Below are 27,999 nucleotides of genomic sequence, written 5' to 3'. Positions count from 1 at the left end.
TTATTGGAAAATAGAAAATAGATAAGTTGTATCGTAATTAGTTGCGTTGAGCTTTTAAACAGCAAGACGTGACACAGTGCATTATAATCTTCACAGAGAACATAATTGGATCCTTTCTACGATGATTCACGGTTGGTAAGTCCAGCAGGCGCACCTTCGCATGATAAAAAGGCAATCGACTGCCTTTGTCCCAGTTTAAACCTTTCAAAGCAAATAAGAGGAATATTTTGGTAACAGCTAATTCCAAGTGACCATATCATTTTGCAGCAATATTCCATAGACGGTTGAGCAAGAAAATCATAAAAGCTTTGTTGTGTATGCATCATCAAACTCGCTTTGTTCGCACACAAGGTTGGCCAGCACCCAGCAATTCAGTACCAGGCGTTCAGTGTCACCCAGTGTTTATGTGAATCGCTGATCATCATATAATATTTATTGTCAACGGATGACTTAACATCTCACTAACTCGACGGTGCACTGACCCGCCAAAGCAGTCAGCACATTGTTGCAGTGCCAGCCGAGCCAGCTACGCTAACTGCTACCAATATCGAAAGCCACTAATCTACTCTAGAATATAACTCTTGTCAGTAAACTTCCGTGTTTCAAGTAGTCTATAAGCAAGTACCAATTTAAGAATAAATCAGTTATCAACGCACTCATAACTACGCGGTTCTACTTCCTATTTCTGGGAATAGGGCTCGTAACACATCCAACTAGCAGATAACCCCCGTTAGCCCAACCCTCAGCGTAGTGACCGCATCCTGTCCCTTGTTGTGACGGAATCGTCCTGCCATAAAGCGTTCCCTTGCCAGCGACAAGGCGATCACTATAAACCCCTTTTCCTGCGGCGTGACCTAGAAGTGCCTACTCCGGTTGGGCACAAACAACCTTGACCAACGCATAACCACTAGGAGACTTCTGGCATTGTTAGCCATAGTCGATCTATGGTCTTAAAAACTAAAAAATACGTCCAAGGGCGTTAAATTCGATAGAACAGACATGGATTACAACGATAAAAGGTCATAAAGTTACATTTATAATAGTTAAACTTTAACATGTTAATCATGCACCACGTATACAAACAAACATAATATAATTGATTTTATGACATAAGGGTACCCTATGACACTCCAGAAGTAACATTAATTATTTTGAAAATTTATTATTAAAACAGACCATTTAAGTTCTGCTAAACAAGTAAGAAAGGAAGGTTGGGAGGAAAACCTTAAAGGGGTAATTTATAAATAGTAGATAGTAGATTTATAAATAATAGACTATGATGCTGCAACTGACAGGTAATAATTTTTTCGAAAATTTTGGAATTATAAGACAAAATCTCACCATCGTGCATGAATGGGTAGGTCCATCATATAGAGTTTACTAAGAAATCTCCGAACATTCTGAAAGTGAATTAGGAAATTTAGGTATTTGAATTTAAACAAGAGCTAGACGTCGACAAAAAAGTAATCGGGACAATTATATCAGCAGGCCAAAAATTGGGGCAAAGAAATTTGGACACATCCCGATCAAGTATTTTAAATGAAGAGTAATCTCTTACCTGCTTAAAATTAAATTTGGTGATGTAAATACCAATATGTTAGTGTTAGTGTTGCATTCAACCTAGACACAAAAAAATGTTTCCCTAGGTACCATGACAGAGAAAAAAGTAGGGCTATGGGTGTATTTCCTAGGGATCACGCTAGTAAGTGGGACAAGAGGAGGTGCAAAGATATTTGCTAAAGGCAGAACTAGGTGCGGCAGAGCCCTTGAAGTGATAACAGCATATGACGGGTTAGTAGTCCTTAATGACTCAGGCGAAACTATAGTCACCAAATCTGGTAGCGATTGTACCGTGGCGTCATTCGTTGATGACTCGTTCCCATTGGGATCATTCTCTTCGCACAACATATAGCTCGCTGTGGGGCTTGGAATAGAGAGGTTGGTCGAGAGACCTGGAACATGTAAAGAGACATTAGGCATGATTGACTTAGAAGAATCCGACCAATAAAAATGGGGTCGCAGACATTAAAAAGACTTAATAAGTCCGTAAATTAAGCAAGTAAAGCTTGGAACTCCAGCTCCGTTTGCCTCATAAATGCTCTAATATCAATTTTGATATGTAGACATGTCGGCACGTCGATGCTAAATTTTTTGGCCCATTATTCCATTTAGTTGCAGGACCGAACGATGCGCATTGCTAGGGACTCTGACGTTGTCCTTCAACAATTCCAAACGAATGAGCGCCATTAAAGAAGAAATTAAGGACGTCAAACATATATCCATGATACATGAGAGTTGGTAACGCTTTTAAATAGAAAAGCTCTTTGAATAAAACGCACGATTTACGCAGTCGACGGATAAGCAATTTTTTTAATAAATCCAGTGGGTTTGCGAAGTTGCACTCCTATCACAATGGGAGGAAGTTTAAAACGTATTGGTAGAACACGCTTAGCGAAGGATTACATAAATGAATTCCTGAAACAGCTTGAGCGAAATAAGAATCACATTTACTAATTATGAAACTCCCCCTAATGCGTGTGAAACGACGTTCGAATTCCAGCAACAATTAGAGGCAATTAACCTTAAATTGGCATGTAAGAAGGATTTAGTGGAATTATGTGCATCAGCAAAGACCTTATTAATGAAATCGTTCTACCTTCGCGAATAACAGTAGTTTAAATTCTTCAGCAAGCCACAGCAGAATACTACCACTAATGAAATTCACAAGATTCGACGGCAACTACGACGAGTTTTATAAGTTTTTTTGATAGCTTAGTTCACGACCCAGAATCAAATTACGCAAAGGCCCATGTGCCCTTTATTATGGTTTATGGTAATTCGTGCCTAATTAGTCCCAAAAATCCAAGCGTCATCCGCCGCGGTGTTACGATCTCACATCGACACCATAACTGCTATATATAAATCTATAAATCGACAACGAGGAAAATATAGCCAACTCGTCCTATCTAGAGTATATCTCAAAACGAGGTCGCGTTGGAAAGAACAAATTAGTTACGATTATATTCCTTTATGGAAAGCTTGCTTAGATGCGCTTAATAAATGGGCTGAGGAGTCCAAGACTTGCAGAAGAGCAGCTGGGGAATAAGCCTTATTATAGTAACACGGCATTAGCAGTATCTCGACATGCCGAAAAAAAATTGAAATGTCACTACTGGAAGCCAGATGAAAATTTTATTTAAAGATACACTTCGCAAATATTCCAGTAGGAGCTCGGCTAAAATTTGCAAAACGCACTGGTCTTTGTAACATTTATCTACGCAGAGGCCATTGAGTTTCAACATGCTAATCATCTCGTTGTCGAGCTTGTAAAATCCATCGCTATACCCAATACCCTCTCAATCATCCCATTGCAATTGTGGCTTTGGGTCTAAACTACTTCGAAGAGGTAGGTTGAAAGCTTAATTCTAGAAGCAACTGCACTCGTTCCTGATCCAATTCCAAATGGTATCTTCTTAGTAGATCCTAAACTTTTCAATCCTAAGCGTGTAGATATTTCGGTCGGCGCTGAGTTGTTTTTCGACTTGCTTGTCTTTGTCCGGCGGGAGAATGTAAAGATAATACGCCTGCACAATTGTAGTAAATCTACCACTTAAATTAAGTCTCGGTTTCTCGTACAAAACAAAGGTGTGCTTTAAAATGACTCAGGAAAGTAAACCCATTAAATCACACATTGTGTATCCCGTTAGAGGAGTATTTAGGTTTCGGTTATATAAAGGCTACAGATACCCAAAGAACCTCGATATTTTATCCCATATCACGGTATTTTCCGAAAAGAAAGCTCGTCGACACATTCGACGCGTCGTGCAGAACCCCTTCCCGAATTTCGTTACATGCTTTTAGCTTAGAGTAAAAGGGTATACTAAAAAGGCAAAAAAAATGTTAACTGAAATGTGTTTGTCTTATCAATACCTATCGACTGAAGCAAAAAAGTGTGCCACTCCCACTCTAACGCCCACGAACGGGTTAAACGTTTAAATCTGTCTGCAGCCCACATAACATCTACTGAAATAGGCGATAGGTGGCGCCCTAAAATATTCCTCTGCTGCTTATATACCTCCATTTCTATTTTGCTCTCATAAGCTGGGTAACGGGTATTTGATAGTCGAGGCACTCTATTATACATAGCTTTCGTTTTGAATCGTTTTGTTAAATTAATTATTGATGACCCCTACTACGCAATTTTCCAGAAAGAAGCGCGCGCGGTAATCATCGTGCTTCGGCAGACAATTTAGGCGACGATGCACGCTCTGTTTCCAATGTAAAGCACAATTTGTGTTCCAAATATTAAGAACCCTGGCATTTGATCGTGTTAGCGTCAGTCGACCCTTTAGAATTAGCGGGGTCGATCTGTTCAGTCCAGTCCAGGTATCGTTAGGAGTGCGTAGCAGTGCCAGTGTAGAGCTTGCTTAGTATTAATCAAAAGACACTCACTTAGAACTGCTGAAGCGTTTAATAGTAGTTTAATAGTTTAATTTCCTCTTTGTCTCAGAAGGTTAAAAAAGCGGTCAATTTCTCAACCAGATGACGACTTTCCGCACCGAAAACGCTGGCAACTCATATCGGCCAGCCAAAAATGTTTTCTTACAGGCGTTTTACAGACAGTTGGTTCGGAAACCAACCAATTAAAACCGTAGGTGTCACACAAATACGAGCGATTTTCCTTTTTTCGGAAAATTACATACACTCAATATCGAATATAGTGTAGTATGCACATATATTGAATACCCACTGTACCGAAAGTACTTAAAGGGTGCGCACTGTAACACTTTGTTGCAGTGTTTACATATTTCAAAGTCCCGGTCATAAGCCCTAAGTAGCCGAAATATGAACAGATCGCTATGGCTTAGACAGGAAACAGAGAGTGCTACCATCGGCATAATTGTAACAGCATATGCATACCCCTCGCGCCTCCACTCAAGAGCGTATAGCAACGTATATAAGTACACTCCTTTATACATAAATATATAGGCCTGCGAGCAGCGCAGCTACGAGACTTAGACTTACTTAGACTTAAAGAATATGGTTAAAGATCAGAGACACTTCGACCATTGCTGCTCCAACTAAATAAAAATAAAACCGAAATAAAAACCAAAAGGAACGATTAAATTACCATACAACATGGCGACCGTGACAGGACAACGCAATTTTCGGATAAAGGACACTCAGAAACTGAAGACAGGAAGGAAGACTACAAAAACTAAAAATGGAAAACGAATACACCGACGAAAAAAAAAATCTGAGTGAGTAGAGTGTAAGCAATGGGCAAGCGCGGAGGAGTTGCGAAAAGATAAAAAAAAGGGTAGCACACCTGAAGTGGCTACTCTACGTAAATACTCCATCTCCCGTGTGGGCTACGGCCCAAAAACTACAAACAGAACTTGATTTTCTGCAAGAAAAATTAATAAGTAATAGACGCCCAAAAATTGCTTCCACTCACTCAGTGCCAATAAGAAGAATTAATGAAACACTAACAATAACAAAACCCCCATCCCCAAAGCAAAATTGATCTTCGAACAATCACAATATTGATAATGATAATCGTTATTATAATGTTGGCAAGCGTATTATAATTGTATAAATTACACAAAAAATGTTTGAAGAAAAGATAAATGTCAACACCTAAAATCTAAAAAAATTAAATAACAAAAAAATAAATATAAAAATATTTCATGTAACCCTTCTTGCAAAGTATGGCTAAACTACAGACATGGAATGGAACAAATTGTACGGGGAATTATCAAACATTAAAACTAATTTCGACAGATCATACAAGTCACTAACCCAGAATAGACCTATCCAAAAGAACACGGTTAGGAAGCATGTTGAAATATTAGTAGAGTGCTTTAATGAAGCGCGAATGCTAATACATGATCACAGGGAAAGATTAAATCAAGATCATTGGTCACAGGTATCGAAACTTTTGATACGACTACGATGCAATTTAATATTTGTTAAACAAAAGTTCAGTTTAGAAATATCGGTACCTACCGTTCTAAACACTCCAATAGCAGTTGACACTGCACCTGAGCCGGAATCAACAGAAACGAACGAATCGGAGTCAGAAGAGCTTCCCAAAGTAAACCTCTAAATAGAAGATGAAGATTTGAATAATTGTACTATTTCGGCGGTATACACTGATCTGGACAATTCAACAGATTCAGATACTTCGAGTATAATAGAAAACATATTATGTAATTCTATAACAATGACACAATCAAATATTGATTTTATTAATACAGCATCCAAGGTTATACCATTTTTTGATGGTAATTTAACAAATTTCATTAATGCTTTACAAATAATAGAATCAATAAAAGGCGAACACGAAGAATTAGCTGTCTCCATAATTAAAACAAAGCTAAAAGGTGTCGCCAGAAATCTGATCGGTAATGAAACAACCATTACTGAAGTGATTTCCAGACTAAGAGGCAACGTCAAAGGCAAAACTGTAAAAGTATTATCAGCGAAGCTGATGAACCTACAGCAGCGCAATAAAACAGCTAACCAATATACACAAGAAATTAAGCAGATGACGAAAGCCTTAGAAGGTGCATATATAACAGATGGTTTACCATTAGAGCTGGCCAGAAGTTATTCCACGGAGCTTGCAGTCAAAGCAATGACTAAAAATTGCACAATCGATAAGGTAAAACTTATCATGAAAGCTGGCACATTTAGTACTATGAACGAAGCCGTTTCCAAATTTGTCAATAGTTGCACTGAAGCAACTGTCCTATACCGTCCTATATTTTAAGAATTATCCACAGCGTGGCTCAAATCGTAGACGTGGAAATTATAGAGGTAATTTTCGTGGTAATCACAATAACTACAACCACAATAACTATAACAACAATTACCAAAATAACAATGGAGGACGAGGCCAATAAAAAGGAAACTATAAAGGTGGAGGTAACTCGAACCGAGGCCACAATGGCAATAACCAAAGCAATGTAAGAATAACCCAAAATAATAACCAAAACACATCGGAAAAATATATTCGTTTAATTTTTCAATGTAGCTACAGGTAAAGAACTTATCTTTTTAATAGACACGGGTGCAGACGGTCAAACATTCTTCAAGCCATCTGAAGATTGGCTTATAACTAGACCCAATAATTTAAAATTTCCAATTAATGTACCAATAGCTCATAGTTCTGGCACTAATTCAATACTTCTGCCAGCAAGATCCCAAGTTTTTCGGAAAGTTGAACTTAATTCAAAAGAAGACATTGTATTAATTCCAAATCAGGAAATTCAGCATGGTATTTACGTTGCAAACACCATAGCAACATCCAATAATGCCTTCATAAGACAATTAAACACAACAAATACCGACCAAGTAGTCAGTACAGATAACCTAACATATGAATCACTTTCGAACTACGATGTAGTCAACACAAGTTCAGACAATAGAAAAAAATCCGTACTATCACAACTATCAAAAAACTTCCCTCCACAGTTCAGGCCACAGCTTTCTAGCTTATGCACCCATTATAGGGATATATTCAGATTGGAAACCGAATCAATAAGCAGAAATAATTTTTATAAACAGAAACTGAGATTAAAAGATGATGATCCAGTCTATATAAAGAACTATCGAAGCCCACATAGTCAGGTGAACGAAATACAAAAGCAAGTAGAAAAATTAATCTCTGACGGGATTGTCGAACCGTCAGTATCCGAATACAATAGCCCATTGTTACTTGTTCCTCAGAAATCATCCCCCGGGTCAAATGTAAAGAAATGGCGATTAGTAATTGACTACCGCCAGATTAATAAAAAATTACTATCCGATAAATTCCCATTATCTAGAATTGATGATATTTTAGACCAACTAGGTCGAGCAAAATACTTTTCATGTCTTGACTTAATGTCAGGATTCCATCAAATTGAACTAGAAAAAGGTTCAAGAGATATAACGTCTTTTTCAACGATCAACGGCTCATATCGCTTCACGCGATTACCCTTCGGATTAAAAATAGCTCCTAATTCGTTTCAGAGAATGATGACTATTGCGTTCTGTGGTCTAGAACATTCTCAAGCATTTCTTTATATGTATCACTTAATAGTAATCGGTTGTTCCGAAAAACATATGCTTAAGACGTTTTTGAGAAATGCAGGAAATACAACCTAAAGTTACATCCAGAAAAATGTTCATTTTTTATGCATGAAGCGACTTTTCTAGGTCATAAATGCACTGATAAAGGAATACTTCCAGATGACAAGAAATACGATGTCATTATGAGCTACCCAGTTCCGCACGACGCGGACAGTGCTATAGACTATTATAGACGTTTTATAAAAAATTTCGCCGACTATTCACGGCACATAACAAGATTATGTAAAAAGAATGTTCCTTTTAAATGGACGGATGAGTGTGAGAATGCATTTCAATACTTAAAAACAAAACTTATGGAACCTACCTTGCTACAATATCCAGATTTCACTAAAGAATTCTTCATAATAACAGATGCAAGAAAGCAAGCATGTGGGGCGGTTTTAACTCAAAACCATAATGGTCCAACTTCCCATTGCATACGCATCAAGAGCATTTACAAAAGGTAAAAGTAACAAATGTACTTCTGAGCAGGAATTAGCTGCAATTCATTGGGCGATATTACATTTCAGACCATATATATATGGAAAACATTTCTTAATAAGAACAGACCATGGGCCTTTAATATACCTGTTCTCAATGACCAATCCCAGTCCTAAACTGACACGTATGAGGCTCAAACTAGAAGAATACGACTTTACAGTCGAAGAGAAAAGATAATCATGTAGCTGATGCGTTATCAAGGATTACCATGAAAGATCTACAAAATATAACTAGAAATATATTAAAAGTCACTACTAGATATCAAAGTAGACAAAAATTCCGCGCGGAAAATCAAGAACAAAAAATGCCAATGCAATCTTTAAATAAAGCTTCTAAGCCCGACGTATACGATGTCATAAACAATGATGAAGTACGTAAAGTAGTGACCTTGCAGATAAAATATATGTTATGTTTATTTAAATAAGACAGAAAAATTACTGCAAGATATGATGTTATTGACTTAGATCAGTTTTTCCAAATGCTTGAAATGTAAGCCGGTATACATAAAATCAGCCAAATCAAAGTGGCACCGTGGGAAAATATCTTTGAACATACTTCAATAGATAATTTCAAATTAATGGGCAATACAATTTTGAAAACAATAAGAGTAGCGCTACTCAACCCAGTGACCCAAATAATTAATTTAAAAGAAAAAGAAGCAATTTTGTCTACATGTACATTTCATTCAAGGAGGTCATTCAAGGAGGTCATACTGGCATATCAAAAACTTTGGCCAACGTAAAATGACACTTTTACTGGAAAAGCATGTCTAAAGATATAACTGAATACGTAAGAAAATGTCAAAAATGCCAGAAAACCAAAATAACTAAACACACAAAGACCCCTTTAACAATTACAGACACACCAATAAGTGCTTTCGACAGAGTGATAGTGGACACTATTGGTCCACTGCCAAAATCAGAAAATGGCAATGAGTATGCAGTCACTTTAATATGTGATTTAACTAAGTATTTGGTTGCCATACCTGTTCCGAATAAAAATGCTAATACTGTCGCTAAAGCAATATTTGAATCTTTTATCCTGAAGACGTTCATTACGGACATGGGAACAGAATATAAGAATTCAATTATAAACGATTTGTGCAAATATTCAAATATTGCAAATATTACATCCACAGCGCACCACCACCAGACAGTTGGAACTATAGAAAGAAGTCATAGAACTTTCAATGAGTACATACGATCTTACATATCGGTTGATAAAACTGATTGGGACGTATGGCTTCAATATTTTGTATTCTGTTTCAACACGACCCCTTCTATGGCACATACTTATTGTCCATATGAGCTGGTATTCGGTAAAACAAGTAATTAACAAAACATTTTAGTAGCATAGATAGTGTAGAAGCACTTTATAATATAGATGACTATGCTAAGGAGAGTAAGTAAAGATTAGAAGTATCCTATAAAAGAGGTAGAGTTATGTTAGAAGCAAATAAGAATAGAAATAAACTACTATACGATCATAAAGTAAGGGGTATAGATAACATCAGTAGGTGACAAAGTTGTATTAAGAAACGAGACAGGTCATAAGTTATATCCTAAATATACAGGTCCGTATATAGTAACGGAAATAGGAGATAGAGATAACATAGTAATAACAAATAATAAACATAAGAAACAAACAGTTCATAAGGATAGATTAAAAATCTTTATTTCATAAATTGCACTTAGTATGGCCATAAAAAGACACACATATATAGGTAAATAAATACACATATTCTTTCAATAATTTCATCTTCTTTGATAAAAGATAAACAAATACAAAAAAGAGATGTACTAATTAGAAATTTTTATTGTACTAATTAGAAATATATTATTTCAAAAGGAGGGAGATGTAGTATGCACATATTGAATACCCACTGTACAGAAAGTATTTAAAGGGTGCGCATTGTAACACTTTGTTGCAGTGTTTACATATTTCAAAGTCCCGGTCATAAGCCCTAAGTAGCCGAAATATGAACCGATCGCTATGGCTTAGCCCGCACACAGAAAGTGCTAGCGTCGGCATAATTGTAACGAACGGACAGCATATGCACACCCCTCGGCCTACACTTAAGAGCGCATAGCAACGTATATAAGTACACTCCTTTATACATAAGTATATAGGTACATAGCCGTCTCTCTGCCGCCGCCTGCGAGCAGCGCAGACTTAAAGAATATGGTAAAAGATCAGAAATACTTCGATCGTTGGAGCGGCACCATTGCTGCTGCAACTAAATAAAAATTAACCAGAAATAAAAAAGAAAAAGGAACGACTAAATTACCATACAACAATAGAACAGTTATCGAATTTTATTTGACTTACTCTGACAATTTTCCAATAAGTTTACAACTTAATCTATGCTTTTTATGCAAAATTAAAAAATGGTTTAAAGGCAAAATACAAAATAAAAGAAAAAAAGGAAAAATTGTAATTACCCGCCAGGCTTCTTACTGTCGCCCTGAACAGCCGCTTGCGTCTGTTGAATTGGCGTATTTACATCCTTGTCCAGAATTTTAAAAGCAAAATGCCATTTGCACGAATTCTTGCTCTAGTACTTAAGAAGATAAATATTCGAGGATGCAGAGGAGAATCCTTAAAAGCTTCTCCGATTTTCTTTCGTAAACAGAAGGTCGTTCCCGCTGGAACTATAAATATTCTTGTTACGTTTAGGTTTCGGTACTATTTTTGTCAGCGGTTTTACAAGGTAGTCCATGGGCATTTAACTCACTGGACAGTGGTCACAAAAACGCGGTCGCCCGAGTAAATCCATTATCAATGACGATATTTTCGCAAATGAATTGCAGAATTGCCCCTAAAAATTAGTAACATTTATTTGTTTAAATGAATAATAAACTAATTTTTTTTATTTTTACTTACATCTTTTCTTCTACATTTCTTTTTAATATAACCCAAAATAAATATAAAAATTGTAGTATGCAGATAATTTCTTGTCAAACATTTGTAAGGTTATTTATTTTATCAAAAGGTCAAAACAAGGGGGACCGAGATTTGCATTTCGTGGGAAATTTGGTTGGAAGGGATTTCTCTGACATCCCCTATACAGACTGATCAACTCCATATATTCCTGTAAGCAGCGACGTTGCACAGCTGATTATCACTAATAAATTGCACCCAACAGGTCGGAAAGCAACGATTAAACTTAATAAAATTACTACAAAATACTACATACTGAATTTACTACATACCAATGTAAGAAGATCAAAAGAAACAGATTGCTAACATTGTTAAATTGAAAAGCTCTTAGAATAAACCCAATATTTACAAATATGGCGGCTAAGTAATGTTTTGAATAAATAGAGCTGGAGTCTATCTATACAAACTAGTTTAAAAGCTATCGCGATGCATCCCAAAAGGACTTTTTTTTGCACGTATATTACAAAAACCATTCCCTTAAAATATTTGTGTATAAATAAATTAATTGATTCTTTGACAGCTTCAGAATATGACTGACTTGATTCGAAAGCAAATCAAAAGTTCATCCATAGGCATTGTTTATCGCATTGTAAACTTTGAGGACATACTACGATATGATAAGCTCACAGTTTAGACCTTAGAGAAGAATAAAAGAATTGTCAAAACCAACGTTCTCTAAATTATAAATATTTTTCATCAGCTTCAATAGAAAAGTAGGTCTATCTGCTTCAGTTCGGTCTAAGGGTAAAACTTACGCAAAAGTTTTCATATTAAGGCATATATCTAACAATTATGTCGACGGCCTCGATTTATAAATAACCGTCTATATTTAATTAAAAGAGCTGTTCTATGGAGATAAGTTTGTGATCGATGGCATTAGGGTGTATGGGTGTGCTAAAGTGTTTTATTTGAAATTAAATTAAGATTATGAAAACATTTAAAAATATTTTTAATTATTATGTGATAAAAGCGGGTAAGGTCATGACGAGTATTGCTGGTTATTCATTGTTGGACCTCAGTGGCTTGATCGCTGAAAATATAGAAAAGCCCACAAGCTGCTCACAGTTCTGGGGCATAAGAGTGGGCTTGGCCAACTTTTTTTTTGGTCTAACGATATATATTGACAACACCAATAAATTTCAGCTAAAAATTGTTTTGTCAAATAAAAACTGTAGGCGATACAGTTTTGGACGGTTTGTGGGCGTTAGAATGGGCGCGGTACCGTCTGAAATCTTAAATATCTTTGACAGAAAATTTTATTTTTTTTTAATCTTTTGATGAAGCAGTAGCAAAGTAGTAAAAACGAATTAAGTAAAAACAAAAAAATCAAGTGTTGCGACTATCAGATACGCTGCTCAACTAAAGGCACCAAAAGTGACATGGACATATACAAGGTGAGTTCCAAGGTAAACAGGACTTTTTTAATCTAGCGCCCTCTAATTGCGCCAAGCCAACTGGTGTTAGGATCTGCTATCGTTTATCGACTTCATGACATTTTATCTATTGGAAGTGAGGTTATTGCCTTTTAAGTGTCAATACGTTTTTGTCATCGATGCGAAAATGAGCTTCGAACAAAGAGCCATCGTCATCGATCGACGCTTGTGTCTTGTCTTATTTGACAAAAAATCACATTTTAACCATCAACTACTCCTCGTATTCACTTGATATGGCACCGTGCGACTTTTACCTTTTCGAAAAAATGCATTTGCCGATGAAATGAAAGCTTTATGCAGACGTAGAGGCCATTCAAACGGCATACTGGCGGTCATACCGGGCAACGAGCTAAAGAACTCGATCGACATGCTTTTTGACCGTGCAAAACGCTGTATTAAAGCAGAAAAAACTATTTGTTGTCTTTATTTTTAAAGTCCTGTTTACTTTGGAACTCACCTTGCACAAGCAGCAGACAGTGCAAAACTTTTTTATCGTTAGGTTTTGACGAAACCAATAAAATGTAGTAAAAATTTTTTGGTTGTAGGCTTTTGAGCAATTTTGGGTCTTCAATCAATAGGAATAGATGAAAAAATATTTTTAAGTTAAGTTCTTTATAGAACTTACTGTAAAAGCAACAGTTTTGGCGGTTTTACTACAAACAAAACGAATATGACTAGATGGACTCGGCTAGTGATGCTGATAAAAATAAATGTACTTTATGGGGTCGTGAGACTCCTCCTTATTCTTTTTACTTATATATATATAAGGATATATATATATCGTTTACTACACGAATGGCAAGTTTAAAAATGTTTTGATTTTTTTAACTGTCAGAAAAAATGATTTTATTTGACCCTTTTTGATATTTAAACTTTGTCCTGCTCCCAAAATGAATATATAAAAAAAAAAAATTTACGAAAACTTTTTATTAGACTTACACTCATTTTGTCGGGTTTAAGTACTTAAGCTTTTAACTTAAAATTATTTTATTCCGAAATATTTCCAATAGTAGATTGGGAACACAGATTCAAAACAATAAGATGATTGTTGTTCCCAACTTTTATATTTAATTAAAAATTATATTTTGTTAGGTGTCAACTGGTCGCTTTGTTAAATGAGAACTTATTGTCACGATTGAAAACCAAAAATTTGCATTGTCTAGCACAAAAATTTGAGTTGGTTGCATCCTAGCATTAAAAAAATGTCGAAAACTTTACAAGTTGCTTGCGTTGCAACTGTTTTCGCTGAAACAAAACACACTACTTAACAAAATTGAAAAGCAGGCATACATATTTTGTATGATATGCAACTCAATGATAATTTTGTTCACAAACCAGAAAAATACTCAGCAATTTATTTTTAGATGTACAAGAATTTACGTATATATCTTTATTTTTATAAACCATATATTAAATCTTGGAACGCATTATAAAGATCCGCATATATTTAGATATGTATGTTCTTTCTATTTGTAAACAAAAAATAAATCTTCATATCTTTAGCTGGCAACCTAGGCACATTGCATCTAAATCCAAAAAATTCAAATATTTGTGAGCACAGTTACAGGAATCTTATATAGAAGCTATAATCCAGAGTAAACGATAATATTAGCTCTTATTAAGAGTTCAGAGTTGACATGAAGATTCATTAGCTAGTATGTCAATGTGTCACGCCCACACTAAAAATGAACATACTATTGTTTATCCCTGCAAGCAAAAGGGCGATAGTTCTATCGCCTATCGTCCAGAAGTCACTTCTAAGTCAACTCTGGAAGATAGAAAGACGATAGTACACATTTTACAAAAACAAAAAGGGTCGCGATAGCGAAGAAGTAACTTCTGAGACACTTCTGGACGATAGTTAGACATTTTACATTTTACATTTTACAAAAACATGCAAGAAGTATCTTCTAAGACACTTTTAGACGATAGATTGATGAAAAAAAAAACAAAGTTACTGGGGAAAAAGGAGGATACGATAATTGCCGTTACCCTTTTATTCTGTAAATTCCTCTCCCTTTTTACCTACGCTGTTGTTTTTCGACCAAGCGTCATTTTATTTCGCAATTTGCTTGTGATCAGTCCAGTTTTGTATAAAATTTGCGTGTTGCTTTGTTTTTCGGAATTTTTTAAATTGTATAACGCATTAAAATGTCCAACTCAACGAAGAGTGCGAATTTACGTGAAGTTGTACGATTACTTTAAGATATTTTCACATTACCTGGCTCGATTGCAGTGCAATAAGCATTCAAAAATTCTCCATCTGATTATAAAACGTAATTCTTCCAAATTTATTTTTATTTTAAATATAAAAGAAATTTTGCTTCTGTTTATTTTATAAATGGTTATTATAAAATTCCTCTTGTGAATGGAGCTGGACATAAATAAAATTATTAAGCAGCATTTCCGACATGCCAAGGACCGTGTCTACAAGCGCACAAAGACCTTATAGAAAATAAATTTAAAATATTGCCGAACATGTAAAAACAAGTTTTTTATTCAAGATTTCTAACGGTGAAAGGCCCTTCTTGTATCTTCTACAAGCATCTGCTATGTCACTTCTAAGTAACTTCCAGAAGTCTCTTCAGCGATATCGCATTCGGATCACGGAAGTCACTCCGGTCGGAAGAAATGTGCCACTTCGGGGGCACTCCTCGAAGGCACTTCGGCGACACTTTCAGAAGCATCGCCGAAGTCAATATCGCGGACGATAGTTTTCATCTTCTAGAAGTCACTTAGAAGTGTCTTCCGCGATAGAAAATGCTTGCAGGTATGGCGCGCACACAAATAACGTTTTAAATCGGATCATTACTTAATATGTATAGGAAGAGTCACTTTGTTGCATGCATTTCATCCTCTTATTCGCGTTCCGCAACGGAGCTCTCTTCATTTTTATAATATTTATATCAATTTTAATATGTTGATTCGACAAATAAGTTACATAACCGATCAATCTTTATAAAATTTATATATTAATACTTAAATTAAAAAAAAAAGAATTAAAGTTAACTTTGGTAAGCCGAAGTTTGTATACCCTTGCAGTTATAAAAAATAATCAATAATTTTATTAAATTGAATTCGAAATTCTTAAATATATAAAATTTTATATTCCCAATATTATAAGATAATATGTCAAAAAGCCCAAAAGCTATAATTTGTTTCATATTATTTCCCACCAATTATCCGATCGTTCCTATGACAGCTATATGATATAGTCGTTTGATTTTAATAAAATTTAATTCGAAATTCAAAACCAAATAAAAAATGTTATTTCCAAGCGTAGGAGGTTGTAAGTTACAAAACACCAAAGATATAATTTTTCAATATTATTTTACCACTAATTTTCCGATTGTTCCTATGGGGGATGTATGATATAGTCGTCCGATTTTGATAAAATTTAATTCGAAATTGAAAAATAATTTTAAAGTGTTATATAGCCTCCAACGCTTGGAAATAACATTTTTTAATTTGTTCTGAATTCCGAATTAAATTTTATTAAAATCGGACGACAATATCATATAGCTGTCATAGGAAGAATCTATCCTAACCAAAAATATTATCTTATAATGTTGGGAATATAATTTTTTATATTTTTAAGAATTTCGAATTCTATTTATTGAAAATCGGAATACTCTAACAACATAAAGATAAAAAAAATGGTCTAAGGAAAGGAATGAAATAATTTTTTTTAATATCACTGAAGCCAGCAACAATCCCTGTTACTAAAATTGATTATTTCTTAAACCTGCAAGGGTATACAAACTTCGGCTTGCCGAAGTTAACTTCCTTTCTTGTTATTAATAACTTGCAAAAGGGACATTTTTCGCAATAAAAAATGGTCTTGCTTATAATTTTTAAACATTTGTATTTAAAGAAATATTGCTTGAAAGACGTAAATAGTATTTCGAAATACCAAACTTCGGCTTGCCGAAGTTAACTTCCTTTCTTGTTATTAATAACTTGCAAAAGGGTCAGTTTTCGCAATAAAAAATGGTCTTGCTTATAATTTTTAAACATTTGTATTTAAAGAAATATTGCTTGAAAGACGTAAATAGTATTTCGAAATACCTTTCTAACGACTTTAAAATTTGTGGTACATTCTCGTAGGCGGCTACTGTCGAAATTTTCGCTAATTCGGACTAGTAGTTTTATTTTACCAGCGTGTAGAATCGAACGTGTCCGCGGATTTTAGAAAAATGGAGAAATCGCAATATCGGTCTTTGATTTGATTCTGGTTTTTGGAAGGGAAATCGTACGGTGACTCTTCTCCTTCGATGGCGACCGTCAAAAATTGGTTTAACGAGTTTCAACGTGGTCGCACGTCGGGTTTTGATGAGCCCCGCCCAGATGCTTCGAAAACGGCTAACAGGAAGGATAACATGGCAAAAATCCACGATTTCGTATTGGCCGATTGAAATTACGCGAGATAGCTAAGAAAGTAGGCATGTCAAAAGACCGCGTGGGTCATGTCCTTCATGAAATATTGTCGAGTACTGTCCCATCGGCCGGAAAGGTGATGGCCACCGTTTTTTGAAATTCACAAGGTGTGATCTACATCGACTATCTGGAGAAGGGCAAAACGGTGAGAGGGCTGAACTGTGACGAATTATTAAAATACGGCCCCATTTGGTGAAGAAAAAAGTGCTCTTCTATCATGAGAACGCACCGGCTCACAATTCCGCTCTCTTTGCGACGAATTAGTAGCGCTATTTTTATTTTGTTTAAATCTTTAATTCCCTGTTTTTTAAACTCATTTAGTGAGACAAACTCAAAAATTTGATCACTGGATGACATCTGTATGTTAGTGATTTTGCGCATCCCGCCTTCTGAAATAAGCTTTTTTGAAAAGAAATGACATTAATAACATTTTTCATTAGAATATTAATCTCTAACTGAAAATTGTTAAATAACCGTTTTTCCTCATTTAAGTAAACATTTGAAATTATTTATTTTTATTTTGACAAATTTTCATACGTCGCTATTGCCAACGACTTCGTTGATATTGGGCTCATATATATTATGATGCTTTTTAGTTTTTTCTTTTTTTTGTGAAATTGTTTGTACCTCCAATATATTTTTATTCATTTGTGTTAAGTTTTCTACGTTTAGGTATTCAACTGTAAATTTATACTCTTCTAAATTTAAGCACATTCTTTTAGCTTTGAAGAACCCTACTTTCCTTATTGAAAATAAGTATACTGTGGTGGTTTATTATCTGTCTTTACTAGGAAAAGAATTCTAAAATGTTATGGTCTGAAATACTTTATTGCCACATATATTGCTGCTAACTCCTGTTCTGTAGTCGATTTATTGCTTTCTTTCTGTGTGAAAGCTGTAGTTGCATATGCGAGATTACTGCACCACACGCATCTTTACGTGCATCTATAGCTATGCAAAATTCTTTGCTAAAATCATAATTTTAATGAATCTTCAGATTCTATATTCTTTAGTTCATTTAAATTGGACATTTTGTGCAAGAAGTCTTGTTAAACGATGCGAGTATTGTAAATTATGAATGAATCTTCTATAATAGCTACAAAAAGCGTCGAAACGTCTTGCACTATGAGCATCTGTTGGTGTTGGGTTGGTTTTAATTACTTCATCTATTATTTATCATCCGGAACGATGTCATGGTCCTTAAATTTATGACCTCGTGCATAAAGATTGAAAATGTCTCTGTGTTTAATTTAATGTTGAGTTTCCTACAAAGTTAAAGTTATAAGATTTTTGAACATATGCTGTTTGGAACAGCTAAAAACTACTAAATCATCCATGTGCAGAAAAGACTTGCAGTGGTTCCAGATGGCTTCACTCTTATTAATTTTTCGACTTGTCTATTTAGTTCTTGTTTTTCTGTTTCTGCATTTCTATAGTTTTTTATGTACACTGGAGTTTTATCTGCTGGTTTTAATTATTGCTTATAAAAATTGTTGCATGAAATTGCTTCTGACTCTATGACAAAGATGGGACTGTATTTGGTACATAATTCAGTATGTTCTGTTTTTACATGGTCAGAGAATTGTAATTTCTTTAAAGCTTCACTTGTTCTATTACTATTGTTATTATCTTTTCGTAATTATCTATTGATTCGAATTTACTAATTGGATTTATGATATTTATATTTTCGTCTGTTGTATTTAAAATACGAATTATTGCACTATGACATTCAACGATGCTGTTAGCTATTAATATCAGGGTGTATATTCTCCATTGGTATTAATACAGTCTTCGCTTGTCTGAAGAGTAATTTTTCTTACTCCAGAGTAATTTTCTTTTTCTCCAACCTTGCTGGTAATAATATTGAGTTTTTAATATCATTGTGTAATAGTGGTACATGTATTTGGAATTTATGTGATTAAGGTTTAAGTTTCAGCTCATCGTTGTGATAATCTATTAAGCAACTGAATTTTCGAAAGAAGTCTTAGAACTCCGTCACAGGGTACCAGAAAATTTATTATGGGCTATTTGGATGTCATGAGGAAGATACATTCATAAAACAAATAGAGACGGGACACAAATGAAAATAAAAGGCACAACTAAGAATTAAGCAAATGAGTGAAAATATAAGTTTTTAATACCGGGATAGATGTTGAAATGCAAATTAAATGATAAAATTTAATATAGTTTTTACATAGAACGCGAAAGGGCTCGTGCAGACAAAAATTTGATGTACATCGTTGCAAATTTAGAGGCTAATAATTTCGTGTTGGTCTAACAGGAACGTTGAATGTTAGGCGGTTTAAAAGATCTGCAGAATCAATGTCACCTCTTATTAGATTTTGTATAAAAATAGTACCAAGCCTTGTTCTACGATTTACAAGTGTAGGTAAATTAAGCAATTCTAATCTACTCTCGTAGGAAGGTAGTCTTACGTGTTGATCCTAGTTCAAACTACGCAGGGTAAATAAAAGAAATTTTTTTGTACCGACTCAATACATTCGATGTGCACTTGATATTGTGGACTCCAAGCCAACGAACATCATAAAATTCTTTTGACCAACGCTTTATAAACCCAAGAACACTCATGGCTTTGTTAAAAGTGGACATAATGTGGCAGTCAAATTTAAGTTTAGGGTCAAGAAGAGCACATAAATCGTTAACTGAATATATTCGGTCAAGTGGCGTATTTTTAAGAAAGTAACTGATAACCCTATAACATTTAAGGCAGTTCAATTTTAAAGGGTTGTCATCACACGATCCATAAAAACAATCAACTTAACTTTAAGTTAAGTTCCGACGCTATATCATTATATGATAAACAAAGCTTAACATCATCAGCATACATTAGAACACGAGAATGTGTTAAGATTGAGGGAAGATCGTTAATAAACAAAGTAAACAGCAAAGGACCCAAATGGCTACTCTGATTCTCAAACATAACCCTCTGAGTCCTACCATTTAAGTAACATGAAATCCAAGATAATAGATTTCCAGATCTAGAGCTGATCTAATTTAAATAAAAGAAGTGAGTGGTTAACTGAGTCAAAAGCCTTACTAAAATCTGTATATATAACATGAGTCTGCATTTTTTTCTTAAGTCCATTTATTACAATAGATATCAATTAAAGAAGGTTGGTGGTGGTCGATCCTCACTTAACAAAACCATGCTGACACGAAGAGATAATACGTTCAAATGCTTTAGGAATTGCCGACATCCGCTTTCGCACCCTTTTTATGGTGTGGAATAATAAAAGAGTCGCAAAAAACTTAAGCACACATCCAGGAAGTCCATCTGGACTGGGAGAACAAGTTGGCGTTATTGTTGCTAAATCTCTTACGAGAGAGCTTTCGGTGATTAAAGGGAAAAAATAAGTGAATGAAGGCAATGCCGACGACTTACGCTTGGCAATAACAAAGTTGTAAAACTGTTTCGGATCGTTTGAAAATTCAAATTTACATCGATTTAGATATATATATATATATATTGAAAATTGAAAGGGGGATTTGAAAGGGGTATTTGAGTGTTTTCTAGGTTAGTCTGTGTAAATCGTACTTGATTGTTGGGTCTGTGACCTTTATTTGAGTTGGCTCTGTTCGAACCGCCTTTACGTAGAGTTCTTATTGTGGTACTGATTATTATTATTACTGTGTAATTGGCCGCCTCCGTTATAGTTATTATTATAATTACCATAGCCTTTATAATTACTACGGCCGCGATTTCCACTGCGGTTTGAGTAATTTTTATAATACATAATAGTATTAGACTCTTCTATACATATGAAAAAAATTATAGCTTTTTGACATATTATCTTATAATGTTGGGAATATAATTTTTTATATTTTTAAGAATTTCGAATTCTATTTATTGAAAATCGGAATACTCTAACAACATAAAGATAAAAAAAATGGTCTAAGGAAAGGAATGAAATAATTTTTTTTAATATCACTGAAGCCAGCAACAATCCCTGTTACTAAAGTTGATTATTTCTTAAACCTGCAAGGGTATACAAACTTCGGCTTGCCGAAGTTAACTTCCTTTCTTGTTATTAATAACTTGCAAAAGGGACATTTTTCGCAATAAAAAATGGTCTTGCTCATAATTTTTAAACATTTGTATTTAAAGAAATATTGCTTGAAAGACGTAAATAGTATTTCGAAATACCTTTCTAACGACTTTAAAATTTGTGGTACATTCTCGTAGGCGGCTACTGTCGAAATTTTCGCTAATTCGGACTAGTAGTTTTATTTTACCAGCGTGTAGAATCGAACGTGTCCGCGGATTTTAGAAAAATTGAGAAATCGCAATATCGGTCTTTGATTTGATTCTGGTTTTTGGAAGGGAAATCGTACGGTGACTCTTCTCCTTCGATGGCGACCGTCAAAAATTGGTTTAACGAGTTTCAACGTGGTCGCACGTCGGGTTTTGATGAGCCCCGCCCAGATGCTTCGAAAACGGCTAACAGGAAGGATAACATGGCAAAAATCCACGATTTCGTATTGGCCGATTGAAATTACGCGAGATAGCTAAGAAAGTAGGCATGTCAAAAGACCGCGTGGGTCATGTCCTTCATGAAATATTGTCGAGTACTGTCCCATCGGCCGGAAAGGTGATGGCCACCGTTTTTTGAAATTCACAAGGTGTGATCTACATCGACTATCTGGAGAAGGGCAAAACGGTGAGAGGGCTGAACTGTGACGAATTATTAAGCGCTATTTTTACTTTGTTTAAATCTTTAATTCCCTGTTTTTTAAACTCATTTAGTGAGACAAACTCAAAAATTTGATCACTGGATGACATCTGTATGTTAGTGATTTTGCGCATCCCGCCTTCTGAAATAAGCTTTTTTGAAAAGAAATGACATAAATAACATTTTTCATTAGAATATTAATCTCTAACTGAAAATTGTTAAATAACCGTTTTTCCTCATTTGAGTAAACATTTGAAATTATTTATTTTTATTTTGACAAATTTTCATACGTCGCTATTGCCAACGACTTCGTTGATATTGGGCTCATATATATTATGATGCTTTTTAGTTTTTTCTTTTTTTTGTGAAATTGTTTGTACCTCCAATATATTTTTATTCATTTGTGTTAAGTTTTCTACGTTTAGGTATTCAACTGTAAATTTATACTCTTCTAAATTTAATCACATTCTTTTAGCTTTGAAGAACCCTACTTTCCTTATTGAAAATAAGTATACTGTGGTGGTTTATTATCTGTCTTTACTAGGAAAAGAATTCTAAAATGTTATGGTCTGAAATACTTTATTGCCACATGTATTGCTGCTAACTCCTGTTCTGTAGTCGATTTATTGCTTTCTTCCTTTGTGAAAGCTGTAGTTGCATATGCGAGATTACTGCACCACACGCATCTTTACGTGCATCTATAGCTATGCAAAATTCTTTGCTAAAATCATAATTTTAATGAATCTTCAGATTCTATATTCTTTAGTTCATTTAAATTGGACATTTTGTGCAAGAAGTCTTGTTAAACGATGCGAGTATTGTAAATTATGAATGAATCTTCTATAATAGCTACAAAAAGCGTCGAAACGTCTTGCACTATGAGCATCTGTTGGTGTTGGGTTGGTTTTAATTACTTCATCTATTATTTATCATCCGGAACGATGTCATGGTCCTTAAATTTATGACCGAGGAATGTTACCTCGTGCATAAAGATTGAAAATGTCTCTGTGTTTAATTTAATGTTGAGTTTCCTACAAAGTTAAAGTTATAGGATTTTTGAACAGCTAAAAACTACTAAATCATCCATGTGCAGAAAAGACTTGCAGTGGTTCCAGATGGCTTCACTCTTATTAATTTTTCGACTTGTCTATTTAGTTCTTGTTTTTCTGTTTCTGCATTTCTATAGTTTTTTATGTACACTGGAGTTTTATCTGCTGGTTTTAATTATTGCTTATAAAAATTGTTGCATGAAATTGCTTCTGACTCTATGACAAAGATGGGACTGTATTTGGTACATAATTCAGTATGTTCTGTTTTTACATGGTCAGAGAATTGTAATTTCTTTAAAGCTTCACTTGTTCTATTACTATTGTTATTATCTTTTCGTAATTATCTATTGATTCGAATTTACTAATTGGATTTATGATATTTATATTTTCGTCTGTTGTATTTAAAATACGAATTATTGCACTATGACATTCAACGATGCTGTTAGCTATTAATATCAGGGTGTATATTCTCCATTGGTATTAATACAGTCTTCGCTTGTCTGAAGAGTAATTTTTCTTACTCCAGAGTAATTTTCTTTTTCTCCAACCTTGCTGGTAATAATATTGAGTTTTTAATATCATTGTGTAATAGTGGTACATGTATTTGGAATTTATGTGATTAAGGTTTAAGTTTCAGCTCATCGTTGTGATAATCTATTAAGCAACTGAATTTTCGAAAGAAGTCTTAGAACTCCGTCACAGGGTACCAGAAAATTTATTATGGGCTATTTGGATGTCATGAGGAAGATACATTCATAAAACAAATAGAGACGGGACACAAATGAAAATAAAAGGCACAACTAAGAATTAAGCAAATGAGTGAAAATATAAGTTTTTAATACCGGGATAGATGTTGAAATGCAAATTAAATGATAAAATTTAATATAGTTTTTACATAGAACGCGAAAGGGCTCGTGCAGACAAAAATTTGATGTACATCGTTGCAAATTTAGAGGCTAATAATTTCGTGTTGGTCTAACAGGAACGTTGAATGTTAGGCGGTTTAAAAGATCTGCAGAATCAATGTCACCTCTTAGAAGATTTTGTATAAAAATAGTACCAAGCCTTGTTCTACGATTTACAAGTGTAGGTAAATTAAGCAATTTATGTGTGCACTTGATATTGTTGACTCCAAGCCGTCGAACATCATAAAATTCTTTTGACCAACGCTTCATAAACCCAAGAAAACTCATGGCTTTGTTGAAAGTGGACATAATGTGGCAGTCAAATTTAAGTTTAGGGTCAAGAAGAACACCTAAATCGTTAACTGAATATATACGGTCAAGTGGCGTATTTTTAAGAAAGTAACTGATAACCCTATAACATTTAAGGCAATTCAAATTTAAAAGGTTGTCATCACACCATCCATAAAAACAATCAATATCTAACTTTATGTTAAGTTCCGACGCTATATCATTATATGATAAACAAAGCTTAACATCATCAGCATACATTAGAACACGAGAATGTGTTATGATTGAGGGAAGATCGTTAATAAACAAAGAAAACAGCAAAGGACCCAAATGGCTACCCTGATTGTCAAACATAACTCTCTGAGTCCTACCATTTAAGTAACATGAAATCCAAGATAATAGATTACCTGATCTAGAGCTGATCTAATTTAAATAAAATAAGTGAGTGGTTAACTGAGTCAAAAGCCTTACTAAAATCTGTATATATAACATGAGTCTGCATTTTTTTCTTAAGTCCATTTATTACAATAGATATCAATTAAAGAAGGTTGGTGGTGGTCGATCTTCGCTTAACAAAACCATGCTGACACGAAGAGATAATACGTTCAAATGCTTTAGGAATCGCCGACAATTTAGAAATAATATAATTCTGTAATTCTGGACATCCGCCTTCGCACCCTTTTTATGGTGTGGAAAGAGTCCTTTGAGATTGAGAAATTAAAAAGTTTAAGAATCGGTTTACAAAAGGTTGACGCAAAAAACTTAAGCACACATCCAGGAAGTCCATCTGGACTGGGAGAACAAGTTGGCGTTGTTGTTGCTAAATCTCTTACGAGAGAGCTTTCGGTGATTAAAGGGGAAAAAATACAATTTGCCTTATTTAGGGGATTAGGGTAGTTAGAATTTGATCAAGCTGTAGAACTATAAGTGAATGAAGGCAATGCCGACGACTTACGCTTGGCAATAACAAAGTTGTAAAACTGCTTCGAATCGTTTGAAAATTCAAATTTACATTGACTTAGATACATATATATTGAAAATTGAAATCGAACCGCCTTTACGTAGAGTTCTTATTGTGGTACTGATTATTATTATTACTGGGTAATTGGCCGCCCCCGTTATAGTTATAATTATAATTACCATAGGTAGATGATAGCACACATTTTACAAAAACAAGAAGGGTCGCGATCGCGAAGAAGTAACTTCTGAGACACTTTTGGACAATAGTTAGACAAAAGCACACATTTTACATAAACAAAAAGGGTCGCGATCGGGAAGAATTAACTTCTGAGACACTTCTGGATGATAGATAGATGATACAAAAACGAAGTTACTGGGAAAAAGGAGGGCACGATAATTGCCGTTACCCTTTATTTCTGAAAATTCCTCTCCCTTTTGACCAACGCTATTGTTTTTCGTCCGAGCGTTAGTTTATTTCGCAATTTGCTTGTGGTCAGTCCAGTTTTGTATAAAATTTGTGTGTTGCTTTGTTTTTCGGAATTTTTAAATTAACACAACACATTAAAATGTCCAACTCATAGGAGAGTGAGAATTTACGTGAAGCTGTACGATAACTTCAAGATATTTTTGCATAACCTGGCGCGATTGCAGTGAAATAAGCATTCAAAGATTCTTCAGCTATTTTTTTTATTATTTTAAATAAAAAAAATTGTTTCTGTTTATTTAAGAAACGGTTAATATTAAATTTCTTATGTGAACGTAGCTTGACATAAATAAAATTATTAAGCAGCTTTTCCGACATGCCAAGGACCGTATCTATAAGCGCTCAAAAACCTTACAGAAATAAGAAATGCAAAATATTGCCGAACATATAAAAACAAGTTTTTTATTCAAGATTTCCAAGACACTTCTAAGTGACTTCTAGAAGATGAATTGCGCGTTGATCCACGTTTAAAGAACGTTCCTTTTTGAGATTTTTTATCCATTACCCGAAAGTTGCGTGATGAAATCCCTTAAAGGGTTTTGAGCAGTTAGAAAATGTAAACAAAGAAGTACACAAGTAAAACACATTTTTTTAAGCACATGCCCTTATTTTTTTCAGGAGCGTTGGACAGAGATTCCGAGGACCCGAACCGAAAAGCGAAGTTAAAAATTAAAAACCTATTATCCAAAAAATAAATGGACTTCGTAATAATAATTGTACATCTACAGAAAATTTAAATGATACAATTTGAATAAAATATAGTGAAAAGTTAATTAATATGTATGTACTGTAAACTCAATATTTGTAATGGTGAAAAAGCCCTGGAAAATTTGCAAATTCTCGACGGGATTTCCCTGGAACATTTCCCTCGCAAGCGAAAGTCCCTGGAAAAATCACGAATTCCCGATGGGATTTCTCTGGGACGTTTCCCCTGCAAGGGAAATTCCCTGGAAAAATGAGTATAAGGAACAGGGAAAAACCTGGGGGACTTCAAAAAAAGTTCCTGTACATTTTCCCTTGAAAAAACTGACATCCCATACAATTTTCCTATGGGGCGTCCCGGGGAATTCCCCGTGCGCCAGGATATGTCCCTTCGGAATTCCTGAAAGTTTTCCCCGGGAAACTTTTATTTTGGAACGAAAGGAAGGGATATAATTGTCATTTAGCTGTGGGAACACACATATTTGGTAATAGAAATTGGGATAAACTCATTTGTTTTTGTTTTTTACGGATTTACACCAGAGGATTTTCAACTATACACAGATAAATATTCAAGTATATTGTTTGGAATATAGAATATTCATTCGTAAAAAATTTGTAAGAACATTCTGATATAAATGCTTCATATAAGAATAAATTTAAATTTTTTGGTAATTTTAGACTAGTGACTGGACTAATAGTTAAATTATTGAAATAATCAATGTAAATACAGCCATTTAAACTTCATGCAAACACAATACAAAAATTTTCAATTTAAAAAAAATAATTTTTTATGCACAAGTTTGCAACGCAGTGAAGGAGACGTTTCCGACCCCATAAAACTAGACTAGTCGATGAGGACATATCCATCCGTCTGTCCGTCCGTCTGTTGTTTGTTTTTAAAGCTATCTGGCTGAAACTTTTCCAAAAGTCTTCTTTGTATTGCAGGTAGTATATAAGTCGGAACCAGCCGGATCAGACAACTATATAGCTTATAGCTCCCATAAGAACTATCGAGGAAAAATTAAAAATAAAATGATATCTTCTGTGTTTATAACATATAACCTTCTCAGCTTGGAAATAATATTTTTTAGTTAGTTTTGAATTTCAAATTAAATTTTATCAAAATCGGACGACTAAATCATATGGCTGCCATAGGAACGATCGAAAAATTAGTGGAAAAATAATGTAAGAAAATATATTTTTGGTGTTTTTTATAAGATAACCTCCTGCGCATGGAAATAACATTTTTTACTTGGTCGAAAAATTAGTTGGAAATTATGAAAAAAATTTATCTTCAGTGTTTTTAACATATAACCTTCTAAGCTTGGAAATAACATTTTTAAATCAGTTCTGAATTTTGAATTAAATTTTATCAAAATCGGACGACTATATCATATAGCTGTCATAGGAACAATCGGAAAATTAGTGGGAAAATAATATGAAAAAAATTATAGCTTGGGCTTTTTGACATATTATCTTATAAAGTTGGGT

At 34.4% G+C, this 27,999-nt stretch overlaps 1 protein-coding gene and 1 long non-coding RNA gene across 27 annotated transcripts in view; one reads left to right on the top strand and one right to left on the bottom strand.

Annotated features, from left to right (window-relative positions):
* Positions 1-14,243, bottom strand: part of LOC108027585 (troponin C) — a 100,147-nt gene extending 85,904 nt beyond the window's left edge. For 15 of the 26 annotated variants that reach the window (XM_050889886.1, XM_050889873.1, XM_050889883.1 and 12 more), the window contains exon 1: positions 13,932-14,243. In XM_050889886.1, the coding sequence (XP_050745843.1) occupies positions 13,932-13,937 (6 nt within the window). In that variant the 5' untranslated portion in view covers positions 13,938-14,243. Of the gene's footprint in view, positions 1-1,341; positions 1,401-13,931 lie in introns of all 26 variants that reach the window. The other 11 variants (XM_050889887.1, XM_050889888.1, XM_050889889.1 and 8 more) reach the window with 1 other exon arrangement.
* Positions 11,592-26,579, top strand: LOC127011784 (uncharacterized). Its single transcript, XR_007765097.1, has 3 exons — positions 11,592-11,712; positions 11,765-12,532; positions 26,425-26,579. It is a non-coding gene; the product is annotated as an uncharacterized LOC127011784 (long non-coding RNA).
* The last annotated feature ends 1,420 nt before the right edge of the window (positions 26,580-27,999 follow it).

This window comes from Drosophila biarmipes, unplaced genomic scaffold (genome assembly GCF_025231255.1).
Source record: "Drosophila biarmipes strain raj3 unplaced genomic scaffold, RU_DBia_V1.1 ptg000008l, whole genome shotgun sequence".
Lineage (NCBI taxonomy): Eukaryota > Metazoa > Arthropoda > Insecta > Diptera > Drosophilidae > Drosophila > Drosophila biarmipes.
This window is presented reverse-complemented; position numbering and strand designations above follow the sequence as displayed.